Source organism: Talpa occidentalis, unplaced genomic scaffold (assembly GCF_014898055.3).
Source record: "Talpa occidentalis isolate TD23 unplaced genomic scaffold, MPIMG_talOcc4v2.1 talOcc4.9, whole genome shotgun sequence".
Taxonomy (NCBI): domain Eukaryota; kingdom Metazoa; phylum Chordata; class Mammalia; order Eulipotyphla; family Talpidae; genus Talpa; species Talpa occidentalis.
In genome coordinates this window covers 19,644,561-19,667,703 of record NW_023605305.1, presented here as the reverse complement: position 1 = coordinate 19,667,703, position 23,143 = coordinate 19,644,561, and the positions used below count along the sequence as shown (strand labels likewise).

At 47.7% G+C, this 23,143-nt stretch overlaps 1 protein-coding gene across 1 annotated transcript in view; it reads left to right on the top strand.

The window, feature by feature from the left end:
- CSMD2 (CUB and Sushi multiple domains 2) overlaps positions 1 to 20,834 on the top strand; it is a 512,752-nt gene extending 491,918 nt beyond the window's left edge. Inside the window, exons 57-70 of the mRNA XM_037499127.1 lie at positions 67 to 249; positions 1,930 to 2,106; positions 3,231 to 3,410; positions 3,828 to 4,001; positions 8,226 to 8,399; positions 8,706 to 8,779; positions 10,122 to 10,233; positions 10,727 to 10,906; positions 14,433 to 14,495; positions 15,744 to 15,905; positions 18,196 to 18,308; positions 20,123 to 20,210; positions 20,346 to 20,484; positions 20,675 to 20,834. Of these exons, the coding sequence (XP_037355024.1) occupies positions 67 to 249; positions 1,930 to 2,106; positions 3,231 to 3,410; positions 3,828 to 4,001; positions 8,226 to 8,399; positions 8,706 to 8,779; positions 10,122 to 10,233; positions 10,727 to 10,906; positions 14,433 to 14,495; positions 15,744 to 15,905; positions 18,196 to 18,308; positions 20,123 to 20,210; positions 20,346 to 20,484; positions 20,675 to 20,834 (1,979 nt within the window). The remainder of the gene's footprint in view (positions 1 to 66; positions 250 to 1,929; positions 2,107 to 3,230; positions 3,411 to 3,827; positions 4,002 to 8,225; positions 8,400 to 8,705; positions 8,780 to 10,121; positions 10,234 to 10,726; positions 10,907 to 14,432; positions 14,496 to 15,743; positions 15,906 to 18,195; positions 18,309 to 20,122; positions 20,211 to 20,345; positions 20,485 to 20,674) is intronic.
- The last annotated feature ends 2,309 nt before the right edge of the window (positions 20,835 to 23,143 follow it).

Below are 23,143 nucleotides of genomic sequence, written 5' to 3'. Positions count from 1 at the left end.
CCCAGTCCTCTGCTCCATTTTCTTTCATGCTCAAAGCAATGACGTTTGTTTGGTTTGGGTCTGTAGGAACCAGCATGGGAATGTGTGGAGACCCTGGGATCCCAGCCCATGGCATCCGTTTGGGGGACAGCTTTGCTACAGGCAGTCTGATGCGCTTCAGCTGTGAAGCTGGCCACGCGCTCCGGGGGTCATCAGAACGTATCTGTCAAGCCAATGGCTCGTGGAGCGGCACGCAGCCTGAGTGTGGAGGTAATGTGACATTCTGCTTTACCCCTTTGTCTGCCCCCAGCTGCTCTTCTTCCTTTTTCCTGTTCCCAAGCACCTGCCCTCACACTCAGCCCCATTTGAAACCTTGGCCAAGTGGGGACTGGACATCAATAGGTAGTTTATGTTCACACTCAGTATTTCAAAGACAGACACATCCCCCATCCTCACCTAAAAAGAGAAGAAACCACAAAAGATGAAGTTTAGTTTATTTATCATCTATTTCCATATAGTTTTATTTAACAACTATGTGCCAAATACTGTAGTACACAGTGGGGACATAGAACCTTGCCCTGCTGAGCTCATGGTTGCAGGAAGAGACTGTGCCAACCATGCATCCAAAGTGCCAAGAAAAACACAAATGCAATTTGTTGACCTCTTTAAAAGTAATATAAGCCCTGGGTAAGGTTTTCTGAGGTAGCTTCAGTTGAGGGCCAGGAGGGGCTTATATTTCTCCACGTACTTACAAATTTCTGAAAAAATTCTTTTTGCAAGTCTCTCTTCCCAGATCCAGTGTTTTGTAGTGGCTTCCCAAATCAATCTCTCTCTCTCCCTCCCTCTCATACAGCCTGCATAGCACTCTCCTAGTTAGGAAGCAAGTCTAACAGCTGAATAAGGCTTAAGTGAGAAGGTGTTAGAAGAGGAAGGAAATCATGTAAAATAATCACCTAGCAAAGGAAAAGTGAGCAAGGAGTAGGGAAATCTTTGATTTCCAGGCAGCATCAAGGGCTCAGGTGAAGTAAGAGCCCATTGATTCAAAGTGAGTAATCAGCACTGGTCTGTTTTCTTTGTTCAGTGCCATCTGCTCCAATGGTGCAGGCACAGGGTAGGTAAAGTATTAGGTGTAAGGTTGGGGTTTGCTCGGACTGGGCAGAGAGTAGCAAGAGAAATGAGGGCATATACAAGGCAGAAAGAATTATGGAATTAGAATATCACCATTTTTCTAGTCCCTAATAAAATAACAAATGTAGTCAACACTTAGCAATTGCTGCTAAAATCATTATGTAAAAAGTGAAGAGGAACTTCGTAAAGCCAGATTAGTCATGAAACCCACATATCAGCCTCATCATAAACAAGGAAGCAATCAACCAGACCTCTGTGCCTCCTGATGTGGTACAATAGGAAAGACATAAACCACCTATGACGTACCCTTGCAGAGTAGAACTTGGTGACAGACCTACAGGGAATGGAGGAACAACTAGCAAAATCCAGAAGGTGGGAGATTCTGCCAGGAAAATGCCCTGCTTTCCTGTAACAAACCAATTTTAGGAGAGGGGACTCTTTGTATCCAGATTCAAATCTCTGGATTCAAAGAGTCATAGAGACATGCCAGCCAGATGTCATGTCTGGACCTTAACGGAGCCTGACTTACATAAATGCACTGTGAAAAAAATAAGACAATTGAGGAAACCTGGATACAGTGTTAATGAATTTTTGAAATTTTAGGTGTTGTAATAAAATAGATACAGTCTTCACTTTGTGGAAAGAAGGAAAAGTTCATATAAGTCTTTCCTTCCCTTTTGAGTGGGAGCGGATCAGACATGCAAGTCAGCTGGGTGGCATTTTTATCCACAGAGCAGGCACGGCTGGCAGCCTGGGCAGCGCTCAGCCCCCTGGGTGATACTGCCCTTGTCTGGTGAATAATGCGCTCTTTTGGCTTCCTAGTGATCTCTTGTGGGAACCCGGGGACTCCAAGCAATGCCCGAGTCCTGTTCAGTGACGGCCTGGTTTTCTCCAGCTCCATCGTCTATGAGTGTCGGGACGGCTACTATGCCACAGGCCTGCTCAGCCGACACTGTTCGGTCAATGGCACCTGGACAGGCAGTGACCCAGAGTGCACAGGTGAGAACCCAGGGCCATGGGATCAAGGCAGATGGTGGCCAAGGCAATTGCATTCCTCCATGCCAAAGAAGACGACGTCCATGGGAGACTGGGCAGACTGGCTGCAGTGGGGGGACTCGACCTTGGGCGAGAGGCATACAGGTGACCTCCACACACAAGACATGTACTGTAGGGCTAAGTGCTTTCCTGTCCAAGCATCATCCGTCTGACTCTCATCTCAACCCCATGAAGTATGATTAGCCCCACTTTACACATAACATGACTGAGGCTCATAGCTGAGAATCTGTAGTTGCTACTTCTCAGGCTCTAGCCAATCCCTTGGGCTTTCTTTTTCTCCTACAGGTCAAACCCCACAGTGAGAATCAGTCTGATTTTCTTTCCCCTTTAAAGTTGCCTCCTTGACTTCTAGGTTAGTGCCATCTCTCCCCTGGGCCCACCCCCACCCAGCCTGGCTCCTTGTGGTACAGCCCCACATCCTGTTCCTTGGAAAGTGAGTCACTGCGGGGCCCAGATAGGGAAATATGACAACATTCTCCCTTTCCAAGTCCTTCCTGTGATTTCAGGCTCCCTCTGAAGTCCCTCAGCAAGTTCCCTTTTAGTCTGTTGCCAGAGAGCACCAAACTCCACCCTCATTTGATACCTTAACACAGGCATGGCCGTTGCATTGGTCATCGGGCCCTGCTTCTAGGCCACCAGGCAGAAGAGCAGGCAGTAAGGCATGCTCTTTAGGTGACAACTGTCTCAGGTCGGCCATGAACACATCTTCGGCTCTCAGCCTGGCAGCCTTCCTCTCCTTGGACCAGCCTCTTTAGGAACTCAGCCCTTGGGTACTTCCTCTTTGAGGGGTGGGTTTTAAATAAGAAAGATGGCTTTCATAACCCACACAGGGACATGAAGGAATGTGTGGGCAGGGATGGTGGGGTGCAGGAAGAGCCTTGCAGGGAGATCTGGCTGAACAGACTTTGGAATGGGCAGTGCTAACTGGGAGCCTCTGAGGAGAGAGAGCTTCCCAGATCTGACAGTTCTTCCTGGGCGTGTGCAGAGAGGGCAGGAACGGTGCTGGAATGCTGGGGACAAGGTGACCTGGACCAGAAGTGAACAGTGCCCTGTACCCTTTATCCTAGTCATAAACTGTGGTGACCCCGGGATCCCAGCCAATGGCCTCCGGCTGGGTAATGACTTCAGGTACAACAAGACAGTGACGTACCAGTGTGTCCCCGGCTACATGATGGAGTCACATCGGGTGTCTGTGCTGAGCTGCACCAAGGACCGGACATGGAACGGTACCAAGCCAGTCTGCAAGGGTGCGTGTGGGGCCGCAGATGTGGGTGGGGCTGAGAAGGTAGAAGTGAGTGGAGGCCTTGGACCCCTGGAGGGAGGAGTGGTGAGGCAGCCCTAGCATCTTATCAGGGGGTGGGTGAGAGGAAAACCAGCCCCTGGGCATTGGCCAGGAGGGTGTCGGCAGGTATCACGACAAGGCCTGGGCCTCAGACATTGAGGGGAGGGTCCTCCAAAGACAGGACTGGTTTGTCACACTTGAAAGAGGGTGTTATAAGGGCCAAAAAGATCTGAGTTCTCAAAGTGAGAGGGCTTACTCCTGGTCCTTCCTGCTTGGCCCAGGCTTCCAGAGCACATGACTGCCAGTGGTGTCTGGCTACCGGACCTGGTTTCCCAGGACACGCCAGAACCCCCAGAACTCAGTCTGCTTTCTCTCCCCCCAGCGATCATGTGCAAGCCACCCCAGCTCATCCCCAACGGGAAAGTGGTGGGGTCTGACTTCATGTGGGGCTCCAGCGTGACGTATGCCTGCCTGGAGGGCTACCAGCTTTCCCTGCCTGCGGTGCTCACCTGTGAAGGAAACGGCTCCTGGACCGGAGAGCTGCCTCAGTGTTTTCGTAAGTGGCTCGTGAGGGTCTTGGGTGCTTGCTCTCTGCTGGCTCCTTCCCTCCTCAGAACTCTCCTCAGAACTCTGCAGCTAGCGGGTCTGGAGTGGAGAATCCCCTCCCCCAAATGAGGGAGGCCCTTTGTCAAAGACACTATTTTAAAAAGGAAGGAAGTTTAAAGGAAGAAAATGAGGATAATTTAACTAAGCCCTGGCCGCCAGCACTGTGTGGAGTCACAGCAGAAAGAAACTAAGTCAGATAAGGGAGGTATTTTAACCTGCAAGATTCTTAACTGAAAGGGATAGTGCCCAGAAATCTTGGGGAGAGACTGGAAATTTGTCTGTCTTTATGGAAAATACCCTGCACAGTATAGATGCCCAGACACTTGTAATTTTCTGGCCAGAGGGTCCAGTTCTTATCTGCCAGGCCCAGGTATGTCCTAGAGAGCCCCATCTCCACCCCCAGGCTCATTTCTTACCCAGATCCCTAGAAAAGCAGGTTCCAGTTGTCTTATTCTTGCTATGCCCTATAATTGGGCCCTGGAAGATTTGCTTTAGACAAACAGGAAGATTTATTATTTTATTTTCACTTAGAAATTATCTAGTTCTGCAGAAAACTATCAATATAACTCATGACACTAATTGGCTACCTCTGAAAGTTTGCTACAATTTGAGAAATTTCAAGAGACAAGGACCAGCAGCTCCAAAGCGGATGCAGGAAAGGCAGCATTTGGTGTGCAGTGAATCCTTCAGATCTTCAGATCCTTTCCAGGGAAACTTCAGGAGCCAGACTCAGGGTTGGGTCTGGATTCAGAAACCTTGTTTTTCTTCTTGAGAAATATTGGAGTTGCTTTTTAACAATGAACTGTGGTTATCATTTTAAAAATAAAAATTGTGCCATGTCTGGAAATACAAAGAACATAACAATTATCTGAACTCTCACTTCCCAAAGATAACCATGGCCAAGCTCTTGAGGGGGCTTCCACACCTATCACTCTGCAATCTTGCCTATATAGTGACATGTATTCGATATCTGATTGGAACTCGAGGTCCATGCAAGTTGAGTCCACAACTTGTGCTCGTGGATACACCATCATTACCACTCACTGGCAATATGCACTGATCTTCACATCTTCATTTTTAATAACTTTCAAGAATTCCCTTGTAGATGCCACGACTTGTTTACTCTCCTGCCAATGATGTATTTAGGTTTCTCCGGCTTAATCACCTTAGAGGCAGTTCTGCGATAAAAATCCCTGAAATTAGCATTTGTTTATCTGGTGATAAAGTCTGAGGAGTGAGATGCAGGGTCCCTGGGCACACACTCTGAGCTTCTCCACACGTGTTGCCAAGCTGTCTTCTAGAAAAAGGCCCACTTTACACCCCCGCCGGCAGTTTATGAGAGTATTTCTTGACTCATGCCCTCATTAACAATGGATTTGCCAGTGTCTTTCAAGATTTACCAGCCTAAGAATTTTTTTTAAATATCATTATTTTAATTGGCATCACATTGCTTAATAGCAAGACTGACAAAGACTGCTCTTTGTCATCTATTTACATTTCTTGTTCTTTAAGTTGCCTCTTGGTGGGTGTAGTGACTGCTGATCAACTTGGCCTTTAGCTGATTTCTGATGGGTAGGCATAGTCTCCCCAGCTTCCAGGCATGGGCCACAGACCCGGCTTCCATTTTATTGTGCATGTGATGGTGAGCCTCACAATTCTGTGCAAGTCTACATCCACCCATCAGAACGAAAAAATGTTCTTCATAGTTGAAGTGATGTTCTGGGGAACTTGGCCTACACTGTAAAGAAGTCTGTACTGTAAAGAAATCAAATATTATGTTTTGCTCCAAATATGGCCAAATTGCTGACCACTGAGAACTGCTCGGAGCAGTTACCCTCAGTGGAATTCTCATCACTGTTTCCACTTATCACTCTTTACATCTGGCCCTTCAGCAGCTTGTGTCCTCTCTGCTTCCTCCCTCCAGATTAGATCTCTTCCTCTGTCAATCCTTGCAGACCTAGTCACTTTCTTGCAGGATTACTGCAAACAGAGCCACATAGCAGTGCATCCTCTGCACGGAACTCCCTCAACAGTGCAGCCAGGGATTTTGTCCCATATTATAGCAGATCAGGATCAAGCTCATTTTCAGTGGCAGCTTCACTCACTTTTCTACAGTCTTCCCCAGGCCCACTCTCAGCACTTCCCAGCTGGCTGGGTAACTTCCCTGTCTTTGCTAAAGTCATTTCTGATACTAACCTCTCCCCAACCCCACCGCTGCCAAGTGTGCAACTTCCACTTCTTCTCCTGAATACCTGATGCACCTGATGAGTCCCCACAAGCTCTTTATGGGAAAGAAGTGTACTTCCAGTGAATTTTACTGATGTTTAAACCGTGTTATTTATCTGGGTCTTCTGTCTTTTCTGCCTACCTGTTATCTGACCTGGAGTCTAAGATCTCAAGGGCAGGGCTCATCTCTATTGATTTATTTGGTGCCAGAAACAGCAGAAAATCAGGAGCAGAAAGATGTTTTATAAATCCTGCTTGAAAGTTAATGGAAGAGGAAGTGAATTTAAAGCAAAACGGGTGAGGAAGAGTATCCACACAGGCTCTATACTTTGGCTCTGGTTTGCTCCCTGTGGACTCACTCACTAGTCGATCAAGGCATCCAGTTCCTTCATCCCAGCGTGCTCAGACGGATCATGGGTGACAATTTCTCGGTTCCTCGGACTCCCTCACAAGGATGTTTACACACACGATCAATCGGATTCTCTCTAGAAGTCCTGGGAGGTGGCAGGAGAGGTTCATTCTCTCTCGGTAATGGAGAAAAGGAGGCTCAGAGAAAAAGGACCTGACAGTGAGTTAGTGGCAAAGCAGAGTGTGGAAACAGTCATTTCTCCCAAAAATCTCTAAAATTCTGACCCAAATTGATAGCTCATGTTATTACCACCAGGACTTTAAAAATAAGGAAAAAGAATAGACATAACTAACTTTTCATTTTCAAGTGCTGCAAGAAATGGAGCTCCAGAGTGGCATGTGGACCTCACGAGGGTCACTCTATGAGCAGCCACATCTGCTGCATGTGTGAGAGGCATGTGGGGTGGTGCCACCTGTAACCGCTGGTCTCTGTTGCATGTGGGCGTGGGTAAGACTGCCATAGCCAGTGTTCAGGGGACATGGGTGCAAACTGAGTGTTGAGGTTCTGACCAAAACACCACACCTGCGGCAGCCCCACCGGCCCCTCACACCACACACCTCCAGCGTTTTTTGACGTGTCCCCTTGGGCCTTGACATCTGTTCAGTGTACTGGCTCTAAGAATAAAAAATACAGGTAGGATCCCTTTCTGCTAGTGTGAAAGGCATCAAAATCACAATTGCAACTCAACCCATTAAGTAAAAAGAGGCCCATATCTGCAGTGTGCAATGGAGATAAGCAAATTTAGTGCACCTGGCAGGCAAACACTTAAAGACCGAGCAGAACAGAGAGATTTATTTATTTATTCATTCTGCATTTATTCTGCTTGCTGTCATGTGATTTGAATTCTGTAGTCAATTTTTAATAACACTCTGGTGATCTGAATGGAACGGACTCATTCACATGCTACCTAATACAGTGTCAAGGGCCACCCTTCGGGAAGACAGTTGTCAGTACACATCAAGAGCTTCATATACACCCAAACCTTTTAAGACACTAAGCTCACTCCTAGAGAATTCCCTAAGAAAACAGTACAATTTAGGAATAGTCATTTATAGGTTTATCATGATAGGAAATGCCTTAATAAGGTTATAATAAACTATAACCCTACTGTTTAGATATTATTATTACACAATTTTGGCATAAGCTCTCATTGCAAAATTATGCAGCCAATAATTATGTCACAAAAAACTGTTTATAGGATCCTACATGAACAAAATAGGATAACAACAGTTAGGCACATGTTTATAGACAACTCAAGAGGGAGTGAGCATAAAAATGAAAAAAAAAATAATTGTGGTGGCAGAATTATAATTTATTTTTTCTCGATGTTCTAAACTCCCATGTTGCTAATACTTGAATGACTGTGAATGAGCATTTTGAATATGGGAAGGAGAGGACCCGTACAGCAGCTGCCGCCCTGGGGAGGCGTGAACATTTACCATGTCCAGAGTTCAAGTGCAATCAGGAGGGAGACAATACAAAAAACAAGGCTGGTGCTAGAAAGCAACTTGGACCTGCCTTTCTTGTTCCTCTTCCCAGCTGTGTTCTGCGGAGATCCTGGTGTCCCACCCCGTGGGAGGAGAGAGGACCGAGGCTTCTCCTACCGGTCATCTGTGTCCTTCTCCTGCCAGCCCCCTCTGGTGCTGGTGGGCTCTCCACGGAGGTTTTGCCAGTCAGATGGGACATGGAGTGGCACCCAGCCCAGCTGCATAGGTGAGAGGGGTCCGGGGCAGGACCCTGCTGTGGGCATCCTTCCTGGGGCCTGAGACGATGACTTTCCTCCCCTGTCGTCCATGGTCTCATCTGTAAAAGGGAACAAGTTTTTCTCGAACCTTCAGAGAGCAGGATGTGAAATAGCCAGAGGTAATCAGCCACCAGGAGTCTTAGAGTCAGCTAGGGCTAGGACTTGGGTGGAGTCTTTAAAAGGTGGGGCTCCATTTTCCTCCATCTACTTCCCCAGGGGAGCAGCAACAAAAGCTTCTGAAACCATGTGGTCTGTTTCTTTGTTTTGCAATCCAGACCCAACGCTGACCACGTGTGCTGACCCCGGCATGCCGCAGTTTGGGATTCAGAACAATTCCCAGGGCTACCAGGTAATGAGGTTAGCCAAGATTGGACCTTGCTGTCTCCTGTCACTTCCTGTCACTGTCAGCCTCACAGGACCAGGACGCCTCCCTCGGGACAGCACTGGGAGGGTCAAGACTTGGAAGCTGGGAAAGGAAGCACTCTGCTCTTAGAACCCTGCAGCCCAGAGCAACCTTTGGGCCTGCAAAGGCCTTCCACCAGCCCTTGGGGCTGATGTCAAAGAGCAGGCTTACCTGTAGCTCACAAACACTGCCCAGCACCCCATGTGGCTGGGCTGGGGCATCTGTGGAGATGAAGAAGAGACAGATGGACCTTATGACGTGACTTACGGTCTTGATAAACACCATACAGTGCTAGGAAAGTATTTTCTCTTCCATATAATTTTCTCAATGACATTGTCTTTTCTCTAGCTTACTAAATTGTAAGAATACAATATATAAAATATGTAGCACACAAAATACATGTTAATCGCCTGTTGATATCATCAGAAACACTTCTGGTCAACAGTAGAGTGTTAGTAGTTAAATTGGGGAAGGGGGTGTCAAAAGTTATACAGGCCTTTTCAACAGCTTGGGGGTCAACACCCCTAACCCTCTGTTGTTCAAGGAACAGTTGTAGTGTTAATCTGAGCTGGGGTTCAGAACATTGATCCAGCTGCATTATGCTGCATGGATTGCAGAAGCCAGAGGGGCCTGGTGCTTGCAAGGATGTCAAGTCAAACCGTGAGGGGCTGGTGGAGGGTGAGGGTGGGATGAACAACTGAGCCAAGGGAGAGCTCTGCTCACCAAATACTTACAAGGCACAACAACAGTCCTTAGGGACCAGATCTGTAAGGAAGACCAGCCAGTCTCCCATCCTGTGGAATTTGCATGCTCGTAGATGAAAGAGACACACTCAGTAATGAGTCCATTTTCTATGGTTTTCACAGTTTATAAAATGCTTTCGAATCCACCATCACAGTTGAGGGTGGCGATATCTGGTGCAACTTAGCAGCAGCAGGGATGTCACCTGCCCTCCCAGGAGACAGGCTGCAGAGCTTCACCCAGCCCATCACTCCCTGAGTGTGTGCAGAGCACAGGGCCCTTCCAGGCCTCTGCCCCACAGCAGAGGTGACAGGTCCAGGAAGAGCCTTGATCTGGGTCAGGAGTTGGGCCAGCCCGGCTACCAGGTGTACTGCACACTGCCTCAAAGGGCAAGTCAGGCCTAACCAGCCAGACACCCAGAAGGGCGCTGTGGGCAGAGGCCATGGCCCAGATCAGAGCTAGGTCAGAGGCGGGATGTAGTCATGTGACAGGTGAGGGCTTTGCTGCATGGAAGGCGACCATGGACCTTCTCCCCTTGCTGCCACAGGTCGGAAGCACAGTGCTCTTCCGATGTCAGAAAGGTTACCTGCTTCAAGGCTCCACCACCAGGACTTGCCTCCCCAACCTGACCTGGAGCGGAACCCCACCCGACTGTGTCCGTGAGTGTGACTTCTCCTCCCTCCCGAGACAGCCCCTCAACAACTCCTGACTCCCCCCATTGAGCATCCGGGATGCACTTGAATGCTCTGAAAGACAGGGCGCTCACAACTTCTCTTTGGGACCAGTGTTGATCTCTTGGTAGTCTTTCCCCCGCGGGGTTCACACAGAAGGCATTTCCACACAAAAGTCTTTCTTTGATTTGAAGACATCCACCTTTGCAAAGATAAAAGAACTTTCTGGGGTTACAAAAACTAACAAGGCTAGTCCTCAGGCTCCAGATTTCAGCTTTAGGTAATCAGGATTCCTCTTCTCTCAGGAAAAGCACTGCAGGCTTAGGTTTCCCCAGCAGTGGGGTGATAGGAGGGGGTGCTGGACATTAAAGGTGCCCATACAGGAAAGGAAGGGTTTGTTCCATCTAGAAATGGGATGGTGGAAAGGCTTCAGGAGAGGACCCTAATCTCCCCAGGTCCAAACTTGTTTCCTCCCATGCAGCCCACCACTGCAAGCAGCCAGAGACGCCAACCCATGCCAACGTTGGGGCCTTGGACTTGCCTTCCATGGGCTACACACTCATCTACTCCTGCCAGGAGGGCTTTTCCCTCAAAGGCGGCTCAGAGCACCGCACCTGCAAAGCAGATGGCAGCTGGACAGGCAAACCCCCCATCTGCCTGGGTAAGTGTGCCCACTTAGTGACCCTCTCGGGAGGTAGCTGAAGGTAGCATCTGAGCTTCAGTGAAAGAGGGCAAAGGAGAAGGAAGAAATATAATTTCCAGGAGCTGAATCCTGTGCCTTCTTTCCTAGGTGCTGAGTCTCTAGGAGCAGACTAAAAAAGCACATAATAAAACCATTCACATTTTATTTTGCTACCTTCTACCTGAGTTTATTTTTTTTTTTTTTAATAAGGGGGGGTGGGAATTGTATGGGGATTATAACCAAGATGAAAAAGCATACATTGTGCAAAAATGAAAAATGATGTAAAAAATATATAAAATAAAATATAAAAAATGATTATGGATATTATATAACAACAACAACAAAAATCTCCAGCTAAGAATGACTGAAGTGAAAAGGTTAGGTATTGGATTGTTTTTTTGTTTTTTTTTTTTTTAAATATTAAATTTTATTTTTATATTCCCCCATACAATTGCAAACGCCCCATTCTGACCCCAATCCTTCCCCTCCCGCCCCCCCACCCCCCAAAAAGTGTCTCTGGTTCATAGTTTTTTTGTTGATTTTGATTTTCACTTTCTTATATTCATTTTCCTGGTCCCTTATTTAAGTTTTCTAGATTCCTGCTATGAGTGAGACCATCCGGTATTTTTCTTTTTCTTTTTGGCTTATTTCGCTGAGCATGATCCCTTCCAGTGCCATCCATGTTGCTGCAAATTGCATGTGTTTATCTTTTTTGAATGCTGAGTAATATTCCATCTACCTGAGTTTAAACAATCTCCCACAGTTATACTGAGTCATCAGAGAAAAACTCTTTGTTCCACCAGACTGGAACAATGCGTTACGCATATTATAACCTTGATAGAACAGCACCCACCCACAGATCCCTCGGGGTCACCAAGCTATCCCAGATCTTCCTCCCACTCTTCTCTATTCATTGAGCATTAACACTGTGCCATGCCTATACTGGACCTGGAGGATGCAGAGATGAAGGACACAAATCCTGCCCCAAAGGAGCTCACACACAACTACAGCAGACATATGCATTATCTGAAGTCACCCTTCCTGGAGGAACATAGAGATATGCTGGCATGTGAGGTTGAGGAGGAAGGTGCTGAGGGTGGAGGGGTAGTCAGGGAAGGCTTCCTGGAGGTGTTGTCTCAGTCTAGTCTTAAGTAAAAAGTCCAGCATAAAGAAAGAATTGGTTTGATGCTGAAATGACATGAAACTCTCTTAGAAGTGCTGATCTGCCATATACCAGGCATTGTGCTCCTTTGTTATATATTAACTCATTCAGTCCTCAGGATCATTCTGTGAGGCAGCTGCTATTTGTATGCCCATTTAATATGCAAAGAAACTGAGGCACAAAGAGGTTAAGTAATATGCCCAAGATCACAAGCTGGTAAAGGGAAAGAGCTGATGGTTGACTTAATACTCATAAGTATTTTGCTGTCCTGCCTCTCAGAGAGAGAAGGCTTCAGCTTCAGAACCTTTATCAGAGCTGGAATTTAATAACATTGTTAACACTCATTATATGAATTATAAATTCTTCATTTGTAGAAAGTAATATTTGTTTTCCATATAGGGTAATAACCTAAGCTTGCTTTTTTTACAGTGCAATTACTGTGGTAAAATAAGCATAATATAAAATTTACCAGTTTAACCATTTTTTGTGAAGACATAATTGTCACATAACATTTTAATGCTTTTAAGCACACAGTTCCATGGCATAAGTAATACACGATATAATGCCACCACCATCAGCACCATCCACTTGCAGAATTTTTGTGTCATCCCAAAAAGAAACTCCATACCCATTAACCAATGATATCTTAGGCCCCTTCCCCTGCAGCCCCCCAAAGCCTCTACTAAACTTTCTATCTCTGTGAATTTGCCTATTCTCGGTGCCTGTTTAGTTGAATTATACAGCTTGTCCTTTTGTATCTGATTCATTTCACTTATCATAATGTTGTCAAGTTAATCCATATTTTGAGGTTTCTTTTATGCCTGAGTAATAATATTCTGTCAATGGATGGATCTACCACATTTTGTTTATTCATTTACCCCTTGACATTTGGGTTTTCACTTTGAGGTTAGCAGGAATAATCCTGCTGTGAACATAAATGTACATGTTCTTTATGTGAACACATGTATTTTTTGGGTAGACACATTTCAATTTCCTTGGGTGTGTATCTAGGGGTGGAATGAAAACTCCGTGGGTAACATTTTGAGGGACTGTCAAACTGTTTTTGCAAAGGGCCTGTACCATTTTACATCCTCCCCAGCGACGTGCCAGCTTCCGTTTCTCTCCCTTCTTGTCAGCACTCGTTACTGTCTATCATCTTTAGCAGAGTCATCCAAAAAGGAAAGTGGTCGCTTATTGTGGTTTTGATTTATCTTCCTCTGATGGCTCATGATGAGATCTTTTTATGTGTTTATTGGCCATTTGCAGAAATATCTATTCAAATCCTCTGCCCATTTTTTAATTGGGTTATTTGTCTTTTTATTGTTGAGTTGTAAGAGTTGTTTGTTTGTTTTTAATTATCCTTCGGATTTCTTTTTCCCAGCTTTATTGAGATGACAAATAAAATTGTAATATAATTAAAGCGTGATCGTTTGATGCACATAGACACTGTGGAAGGAGACAGGACTGTGAGTGGGAAAGGGGCTGGTCAAGGTCACATGACCTCTGAGTAGTGATGCTGTACCTGAGCCCAGGCCTGCTCTGGCCCTGGCCCCAAGCTCTGGCCTTCACCTTCGCCTGGAAGGGCTTCTCAGTCTTGATATCGCCACTCCAGGGGAAGGATGAGCTCTCCTGGGGCTCACTCTCACTAGGGCTCAGGAATTCATGTTTGATCAGGTGGCTGCTATCCTGAGCCATCAGTTCTCCTTCGTGATGGATATCTGGAAGGAAAGCAAATTCAAGACAGGGCCTTTCAACCCAGGGTCTTCATAGGAGCTCTGTATAGTAGGATGGAAAAATAGACATCTTTATTTTCCCTTGCCTTTAGCTGAAATTCAGCATTTCCTTTGTTCAAGAATGTAGACAAGACCCATAAAATTGGTAGTAATACCTGTGACTGTCACTGGTAGAAATTGCAGATTTTTGCATATGATTACAATTGTTACCAGTATCACGAAGTATTATTTATGTGCCTGATACTCTAAGCAGCTCCTGACAGTACAGCAGTTCCACTGCTAGATCCTATTATTAAATGCAGTAATAATTATATATATTATATATAGATATATATATAGATATAACACTAAGCCTTCATTCCTTGTTTAATATTTCAAAAACTGTAATTGCTAAATCAGATTTCCTTTCTAACCCTTTGTTTTCCTTTGGTGATGGTTCTCAACATCACCCACCAGACCATCAAAACAGCCCACCTCCTGGCCTAGGATGAACCCAAGACAAGAGCTCAAAGAAGCCTTGGACCTAAAGTCAGAGAGATGGGCATTATTTTTCCAATAGAGCATAGACCACAGGCTGAACCTGTTTTCTCCTCTCCTCCATCCCCAGCAGAGGTCCGGCCCAGTGGGAGACCCATCAACACGGCCCGGGAGCCGCCCCTTCCCCAAGCCTCAGGTGTGTATAGTCCACCCAGGTATATGTGGTCCAGCTCTTTGACTCAAGACACTGGGTAACCTAGTCACCCAGAAGCACGTAGTTGTCTAGTACCCAAGGGAAAGGCATGAAAACTTTAGAACCAGATTTCCCCACTCACCTCCCAGCCCCAGGCAGACCCCAGGAGTAAATGAACCTGAAAGAAGCAGAACCCTCTTCCTGAAGAGAAAGCCACACCCTTTCAGAAACTCACTCAGAGCTGTGAGCTCTGGAGCCACTGATGACCAAACCCCTCTGGACATGGGACTGGGCAGTGCGTGGCCTGGCAGACACAGACCAGAGCAGCTAGGGAGCTTCCTGACAATGGTTACATGTTAAGGCTGGTGTTCTGCCTCTCAGAGTCTGATGTCCAGAATGGGGCATAGAACTACAGGTGTGTCCTGGCCAATACAAAATTATAGACCAGCACCCACTTCTCTCAACCCACACTCTGTTTACCCCTACCTGACACTGGGTTAGCCTGTGAGCTACACAAGAAAGAAGACCAGGCTTGGCATCATCAGTTCAGATTCCCTTTTGGCCACTGACCACCTGTATCCTTGGGCAAATGAGCTTTACCACTCAAGCTTCAATTTACTTTTTCATAAAATAGGGACCAAAATGCTCACTTTCGAGAATGACTGTGAGGATCAGTGACAGTTGGCAGCTATCATTCTTCAGATTCTCTGTGTGCCCATAACACACGACACGCAATTTACAACCTTAGATCACACATCCCCTATAATAATCCCAAAAAGGTAAGGGGGTGACCCCCATTTCAGATCTACAGGTGTGGCCTACAGGTGAGGAAGTTAAGATGCTTTCACATGACCAAACAACAGATAAGTCACAGCCAAGATGAGCGTCGGACCCATCCACCTCCACAACCCTCATTCCCATCGACCACATGACAGCAACATGTTGGTTTCATCTTTCTCTTCCCTTTTCCCTTGCGCCATCTTTCAACATCTCCCCTCCTTTTTTCCCTCTTTTCTACTTTCTTCTTCTCTCTCTCCCTCCTAGTTCCCTCTCTCTCCCTTTCTTATTTTTCCTCCCTTCTCCTTGCCCACCTCTCTTTTTCCCTCCACCCACCCACTCTGAGACACAGAGAATCACCAGGGGCAGAGCCCTCCCTCGGCCCTTGAGTGAGCTGGGCTCAGCCATCTGATGGCCTCCACTTCACCAGCACACATGAAAGTCCCTCTCCTATCTGTCCCTCAATTCCTCCAGTTCCTGGGGATGTTTTTGCCAAGAATTCCCTATGGAAAGGGGCCTATGAGTACCAGGGGAAGAAGCAGCCGGCCATGCTCAGAGTGACTGGCTTCCAGATGGTCAACAGCAAGGTCAATGCCACCATGATCGACCACAGCGGCGTGGAACTCCACTTGGCTGGTAAGGAGCAGGATGCCTGTGAAAGCCTGGTGGGTGGGTGGGTGGGCGGGTGGGCAGGTGGGCACCTGGGCACACAGCCTTTGCAAAGAGGTGTGTGTCTGCTGTCACAGCAGCACACAGGGTCCAGGCCTACAAGGCACAGACAGGTGGGGTGAAGGTGTGGGGCACAAAGAGAGGAAGTGTGTTTTCAACTCTATTTACATGATAAAGCATCACAGGCTAAAGGAAAATGGTTAATAATATGAGCATGGAACTCTTATAAATAAGAAAAGGGAGAGAAAAGGGACTGATTTCCCTAATACTGAACAACTCCTAAAGGGACTGACAAATCCAAAAGCCAAAGTTCAGTCAATAAGCAAGAGAAAACTATTTTTCAGCAGTAATCAAAAATAAATAAATAAAAGTAAGCACAAAATGTCATTTTCCACCTATCCCACTAAGATTTATTTTTTAGTAATGAGCTTTATGCTGGTCAAGGTCCAGTGAGGCACAGATGTAGCACTGGCCAGTCTGACGGCGCAGCCCTAGGAAACAACTTGGCCATTTGTGTCTGGATTCATAAAAATGACTGACCCCCTTAATTGCAGTCCTATGAATTTTTATCACAAGAAATACCATGAGGGGAGTCAAATGTTAATGAATAGGGGAATCTTCATATTATACCTTATTTGTATTACATAAAACTGGAAATAGAAACTTGTCTAAAAATAAATAGGTATATTAATTTGATCTGCTGGATAATATAGGATGCCAATTTATAGGGAAATGTGTCCACCATGATGCATTTAAAATATGACTCCAGTTTTCAAAGGAAAAAAAATGTATCTTATGATACAAAATTGGAAGCACATGGGTGTCCTAAGACCAGTTTCCACATAGGAATGGTGTGTGGGGGCTTCCCCACACAACGGAATTTTCAGATGCCTTTCAGTGTTCCTAGGAACCCCTACCCCGGTTCAGCTCAGTTCTGACATGATCTGCCTGGAGACAGCATCCACTCCCACAGGCTAAGGGCTCCATCTCTCAAGACCACCCTCTTCAGATGCCTGTGGCAAGCCCAGCCTACCTGTGCTTCTAATGAGGTTCCCACAGTCCTTTCCTTGGACTTCAGGAGCCAGTCAGAAGTTCCAGTTACCTGTGATTCTAATCAACTACCTGTAAATCAGAGGCTCCCAGGACCCTCCGCAGGTTTGATTGATTTTCTGTGGCAGCTCACAGAACTTGCTTCCTCACTAGATCACTGGCTAGTTACAAAGGATCTCATTCAGGGACAGCCAGATGGAAGAGATGCCCAGGGCTCAAGACAGGGAAAGGATGTGGGGCTTCCCTGCCCTCGCCAGGTGGACACTCTCCCCAAATCTCCATATGTCCATTAACCAGGAAATCCCCAAAACCTCTCCTTTTAAAGGTTTATTGAGGCTTCCTTATATAGCTATGATTGATTGAATCATTGGCCACTGGCAATTGAACTCAACCTCCAATCTCTCTCCCCTTCCTAGAGGTCTGGAAGTTCCAACCCTCTAATCACATGGTTGGTTCTCCAGGCCCCCCCTTAGGTGCCTCCAAAAGTCACCTCATTCACGTAACAAAAGACACATTTATCAGTCTCTCAACACTTCAGAAATTCTAAGGATTTGGAAAGCTGTGAGCTAGGAACTGTGGACAAAGTTCAAATACATGCATATGAGAAATATATCCGGTCATCTGAATGAACAAATAGGTATTTTTCTTACAAATTACATATAGGAAGTAATTACCCCAAAATGCTGACAGTGGTTATTTCTTCATACTGAGATCAGGACTGATTTTTTTTCCCTCATGTATCTCTGCGTTTGCCAAAATTTCCCCAGTGTTCAACTTTTGAAATTTTCAGTCTTTCTATGATCAGAAAAAGTAAATACTTAGAAGACAAATGTTTACCAAAAGATGGATAGATAGATGAATGCATGAAGATATAAATAATACATAACCCCACACCTGATCATGTCCCCACATTCATGTGTGCACACGCCCACACACACACGTGAATCTTATATTCCCTCAACTGCACGCACACCCATGCATTAGCTGACACATCAGCATACACAAAGTCACATTCACTTTATTCTTTTGAGTGCATTAGCAGACAGGGTCACAACCACAGGCCAGTGACGCATGCTTTGTTGACACATATACGTACTTTCTTGCACACCCAGCCTCTTCAGCATACACAAACGCACGAACCCGCAAATCTGAGTTTTGAAATTTTCCTAGATCTTTCAAAATTGGTCTCTGAACTTTCTTTTCCCAGGGATTTACAAGAAAGAAGATTTCCACCTCCTCCTCCAGGTTTACCAGATTACGGGGCCCGTGGAGATCTTTGTGAATAAGTTCAAAGATGATCACTGGGCCTTGGATGGACATGTAAGTTCAGCAAAATTTCACTCAGTCCTTGACTGCCCCATTCTGGGTTCCCCGATCCCTGGAAAGGAAGAGGAAGGAAGAAGAAAGTGGAAGTTCCCAGGGTCAACATGGAAAGTTGGGAGACTTTCTGTGGAACCAGGACTGAGAGCAAGAGAGTTCTCATCTGCTAGTGAAGTGGGCAAAGAAGATATTAAAGGGCCAACAGGTCAAGAGTCCCAGGGGCCTGCAGTCAATCTCTGAACAAGATGCAGTAGGTTGTGCTGCTAGAGCAGAAAGCAAGGAAGTGGAGGACAGCAGTGTGAGAGTGAATGCTGGTAAATTGACGGTAATGTCCCCACTGGTGTTAACATGCTTTGGAGAATTCATCACAGTTTCAACTGGTATTCTTTTTTTTGTGGGGTGGGTGGGAGTTGAGATATAACTCTTCCCTGCTCACAGAGGAGTTGGGAGAAAGTGCTGAGTCTCAAAGCATCAGCTCAAACGTCTACTCACATTCAAGGCTATGGATTGTGATCATCCAGCCCAGCTTGGGAGGGATGTGGAAAAGGGATGTGACTTCTGCATTCCCATGGGGGAAAGACTTCCTGCAGTCCTGGGCATTCCTGGGGAGCCTGGTCTCCCCTGGGATTCCCATTTCTGCCTTCCCATTTCATGGAGGGGCTTTGAGCACAGTGTCTTCTCTCCCATCCTCAGCTTCCCATTCTGGGGTGCTGAAGCGAGTAGAGGAGGGGTAGGAAGTTGGAGGTCACAGGAGAGCCAAGAGCTGAGGAGCCGGAGCACATCCTCCCAGACAAGACCAGGGATGAAGGACCGTGGCTTCAGTGATTTTGCTTTACAAACACACAAGGAGAAACTGGCAGAGTTAGTGCCTTGTATTCTCAAAAGTACCCTGGGACCTCCCCTTGGGAATCCCAGGGCTGCTGGCTTCCACAGAAGGATTCCAGAAACCGTGCAGCAGAGTCCTCCAGGACAGGAGGGTGGCCAGAGGAGAGCAGGTCCAAGCTGGGAAATGGAGAAGAAGAGCCAGCCAGGGCCTAGATGTGAATGGGGTGCTGCAGCAGCTGCCTGGGAGAAGAGCACCCACCAGGCCCACTTCTGTGGCCCTCCAGAGCATATTTAGGGGACCCGGTATGGAGGTCAGCCTGGCACACAATAGGCAGGGGCTTTACCCAGGAGAAGGGGTGTGTGTAGGGAGGCACATGGGCAGCCAGTATCTCGGAAGGAGGCCTTCGCTGAGCAGTCCTAACCCTACACATCTGAGGTCTGTCTGCTTGTGAACATCGTGGAGGCTAGTGGCAGAGGGAGCAGGGAGGAGTTACGTCCCAACTTTCCCCCGAAATTAATAGCTATCGGAACTGTGATGAATTCTCCAAAGTATGTGCACACTAGTGAGTACATTTGGTTTCTAAAAGGCCTTTTTTTAGACTAATAACAATAGCTAAAACTTACCTGGAGCCTATTAAGTGTCCTAAGTGCCCGCCTGTATTAACCCATTGCATCCTCACAGCAACGACAGCAGCTCTGTGGTTATTCCATTTCACAAGTGAGAAACCAAGGCACACGTGATTCAACCAGCAGAAAATAAAAATGTCCCCCTACCTCCTACCCGCTGGTGGTGTCCCTGCCCCACCCCCAGCCGTCAGTCTCTCCGCCCTGCCTGGGTGTGGACAGTCGCGTCTGTCGGGGGACAGGAGGAGGCGACACCCCAGGTGCAGCAGTGTGTGCCTTTTAGCATGTCTCTGGCCTAGCCGGCAGGAGCTCTGATTCCCTCTAGCTTGCCTCCCTTCTAACCCCTCTGCTCCCCACCATCACAGGTCTCCTCGGAGTCTTCAGGAGGCACCTTCGTTTACCAAGGCTCCGTCAAGGGCCAAGGCTTTGGGCAGTTTGGCTTCCAAAGACTTGGTAACTAGCATTTGTCCCCGGGGTGTGTGAGCTCATGGGGTGGGGGAGAAATTTGTACACTGGGTCGGAGGAGGGGGGCCGATGCCTTCACACCGCATCTCTGTGACCTGCGGCTTATGCTCTGCGACTTCGCAGACCTCAGGCTGCTGGAGTCAGACTCCGAGTCCATCGGCCGCCACTTTGCTTCCAACAGCAGCTCAGTGGCAGCTGCGATCCTGGTGCCTTTCATCGCCCTCATCATCGCAGGCTTCGTGCTCTATCTCTACAAACACAGGTAGGTGGGACTGGAGCAGGCGAAGTGGGGGCCAGGCCCTGCTGCGACCCAAACCCAGCCGGAGATTTCTTGTCTCAGGAGACCTGTAACCTGAAAGTGCCAATGCCCCTCCCCTGGCCCTCCCTCCCCTGGAGCCCTGGGCCAAGTCTCTCCTTTGATATCTTATCAACCAGCCCTCTCTTCTTCCCAGGAGAAGACCCAAAGTTCCATTCAATGGCTACGCTGGCCACGAGAACACCAATGTCCGGGCCACATTTGAGAACCCAATGTATGACCGCAACATCCAGCCCACAGACATCATGGCCTCCGAGGCGGAGTTCACAGTCAGCACCGTGTGCACAGCCGTATAGCCTCCAGGCCTGGCTGCCACCGCCACCGCCACCGAGGGCCCCGCCTCCGGCAGCCGGTGAGAGGGGCGTGGGGTGACATACCTGTGCACACATGAGGACACACGCCCAGCAGACACGGCAGTGGGGGATGGAGTGTGTGCTGAGTGCTGCCATGTGCCAGGCACTAAGCTCGGCCCACCCCACACCTGGTGGTGGGAACTGTTGTTATGCCCGGTACAGATGGGGAAACTGAGGAATTAACCTGACCAAGATCGCACAGCTAGTAAGTGACCATGTCAGGATCCAGTTCCAGGCAGACTGACTCTAGACTTTTCTTACTTAACCTTTGCACTCAGTAAAATATCCAAGCCTGAAAGCTCTGTAGGGCTGTACAGAGAGAAATGTGTACACATAGACACACAGCATATACACACAGCACACACACACAGCATGTACACACACAGCATACACACATGTACACGTGCTCTGAATCTCCTTCCCATGTTCCTATCATGGCAGCACGTGTGATGGCTGTTCCTGCCAGACACACAAGGCTGCTCATTGAAGGACTGGACAGAGAGAAGAGAGCAAGGGAGAGCTTTATTGTAAGGAATTGTTCACACAACTGAGGGACTGGCAAGTCTGGGGTCCGCAGCGCAGTCCTGCGGGCTAGAAAGTCCATCAGGAGTCGATGCTGCAGACGTGAGTCCAAAGGCCTGCTGGAAGCCTGCCCAGAGCTGGAGCTCAGAGAAAGGGGTATTTGACACAAGGAGGGGCTGCGTGTAAAGAAACACCCCGAACAGACACACATCCATTTAAAGTGAGTGGGATGGTGACACATTCAAATGGTGCCTAAAAAGAACAGCTGAAATTAACATCAGGGCCCACATAGGGAAGTCACTAGGCTGTGGCGTCAGCGAGCAGAGGGCAAGTGATCGGGACTCTGCTGACCTCACAGCCCTTCCTCCAGCCAAGACAGATTTAAAATACTTTACAGCTGTGTGGTTAGAAAGATGAACATCAGCCAGGCTGGATTCTTTATTACATAGGCATTATTATTATTACATTCATTTCTTTCTCATTTTGTGAGAAATGAAAATTAAAACATTGTCCTGCGTTCCAAGGGAGGGTGACTCCTAGACGCTGGGTCCTACCCCACCAGGGGAAAGACGACTTTAAGAAAATACACATTCCTCTGTGTGTGTTTCCTACCTACGCCCCTCCCTCAGCTGGGGGAGCTTGCAAATCAGAGAGAAAAATCAAGACAATTCATTTTCTTCCCTTCTCCCCTCCCCTCCCCTCCTGCTTTGCCTCTCTCCGCTCGCTGCCTGCTGCACCCACCGGCCCAGATCTCCAGGGGACAGGAGCAGGCTCCCCTGAGCACAGTGCCCAGCGCCATCTTTGTCTGTCTCTTCACCCGTGTCTGCTCCTGCTGGGACTGGGCCCTTGCCCTGCCTCCATCCGCACCCCACCCTGGAGAGGACGCCCACTGTGCCCCAACTTTGGGCAATAGGGGAAGAGGGGCTGTAGACGGAGGAAGGAAGCTTACGGATTTAAAATAGCAAAGCATTTGTGGGTGTGTGCGTGTGTGCATGAGCCTGGGCACACACAGACACACACCCCTCCTTCATTTGAGTCCTAAAGAAGAGACCAGAGAAGCTGGAGAAGAGAAGCGTGTGTGCAAGACGCCCCAAGTCCTGCTTCCCACAATAGAGGAGGGGGCGGGATCAGCCCTGAAGGCCACGTGCCCGCCCCGCCCTGCGGTAGAGGACCCCAGAAATGTGTCAGCAGGATGTGTTCAGTGGGCAGAGACCAGCGTCTGCAGAGAGATGGTCCAACTGCAGAGTGACGGCAAGGGGTACCCCAAGGACAGAAAAATTCCTAAAAAATAGTTTGGAAATCAGTTTCTTTATTTTTTTCCAAAAATTGTTTTGAGTCTAAAGTCAGTGGATTAAGTCATTCTGGGTCACGGCCCCGGCAAAGCAGGGCGAGGCCGAGGAGGAAGGACAAGAGTATGGCCGTGAGTCCACTCACATCTGGTTGTCTCCTGACCAGGAGATGAGAAGACAAGTCTGTGACCCAGACGGGGACCCCAGGTCTGCAGGAATTGGGGCAGTGCTGGAGGTGATGGGAGAGCGATGGTCCCCCAGTGTCCCAAAAATAATGGCTATGGTACCTTGAATTTCTTCTCTGTGCCTGACGCTTTAGTTATATTGTTTCTAGACCTTACAGCAACCCCCAAACTGAGGGACTGTTGTTTCCATTTTATAGATGAGAAGGCCAGGAAGGGAGGCGAGGCAGGCCACACAGTAGGTGAGCAGGCAGGATGC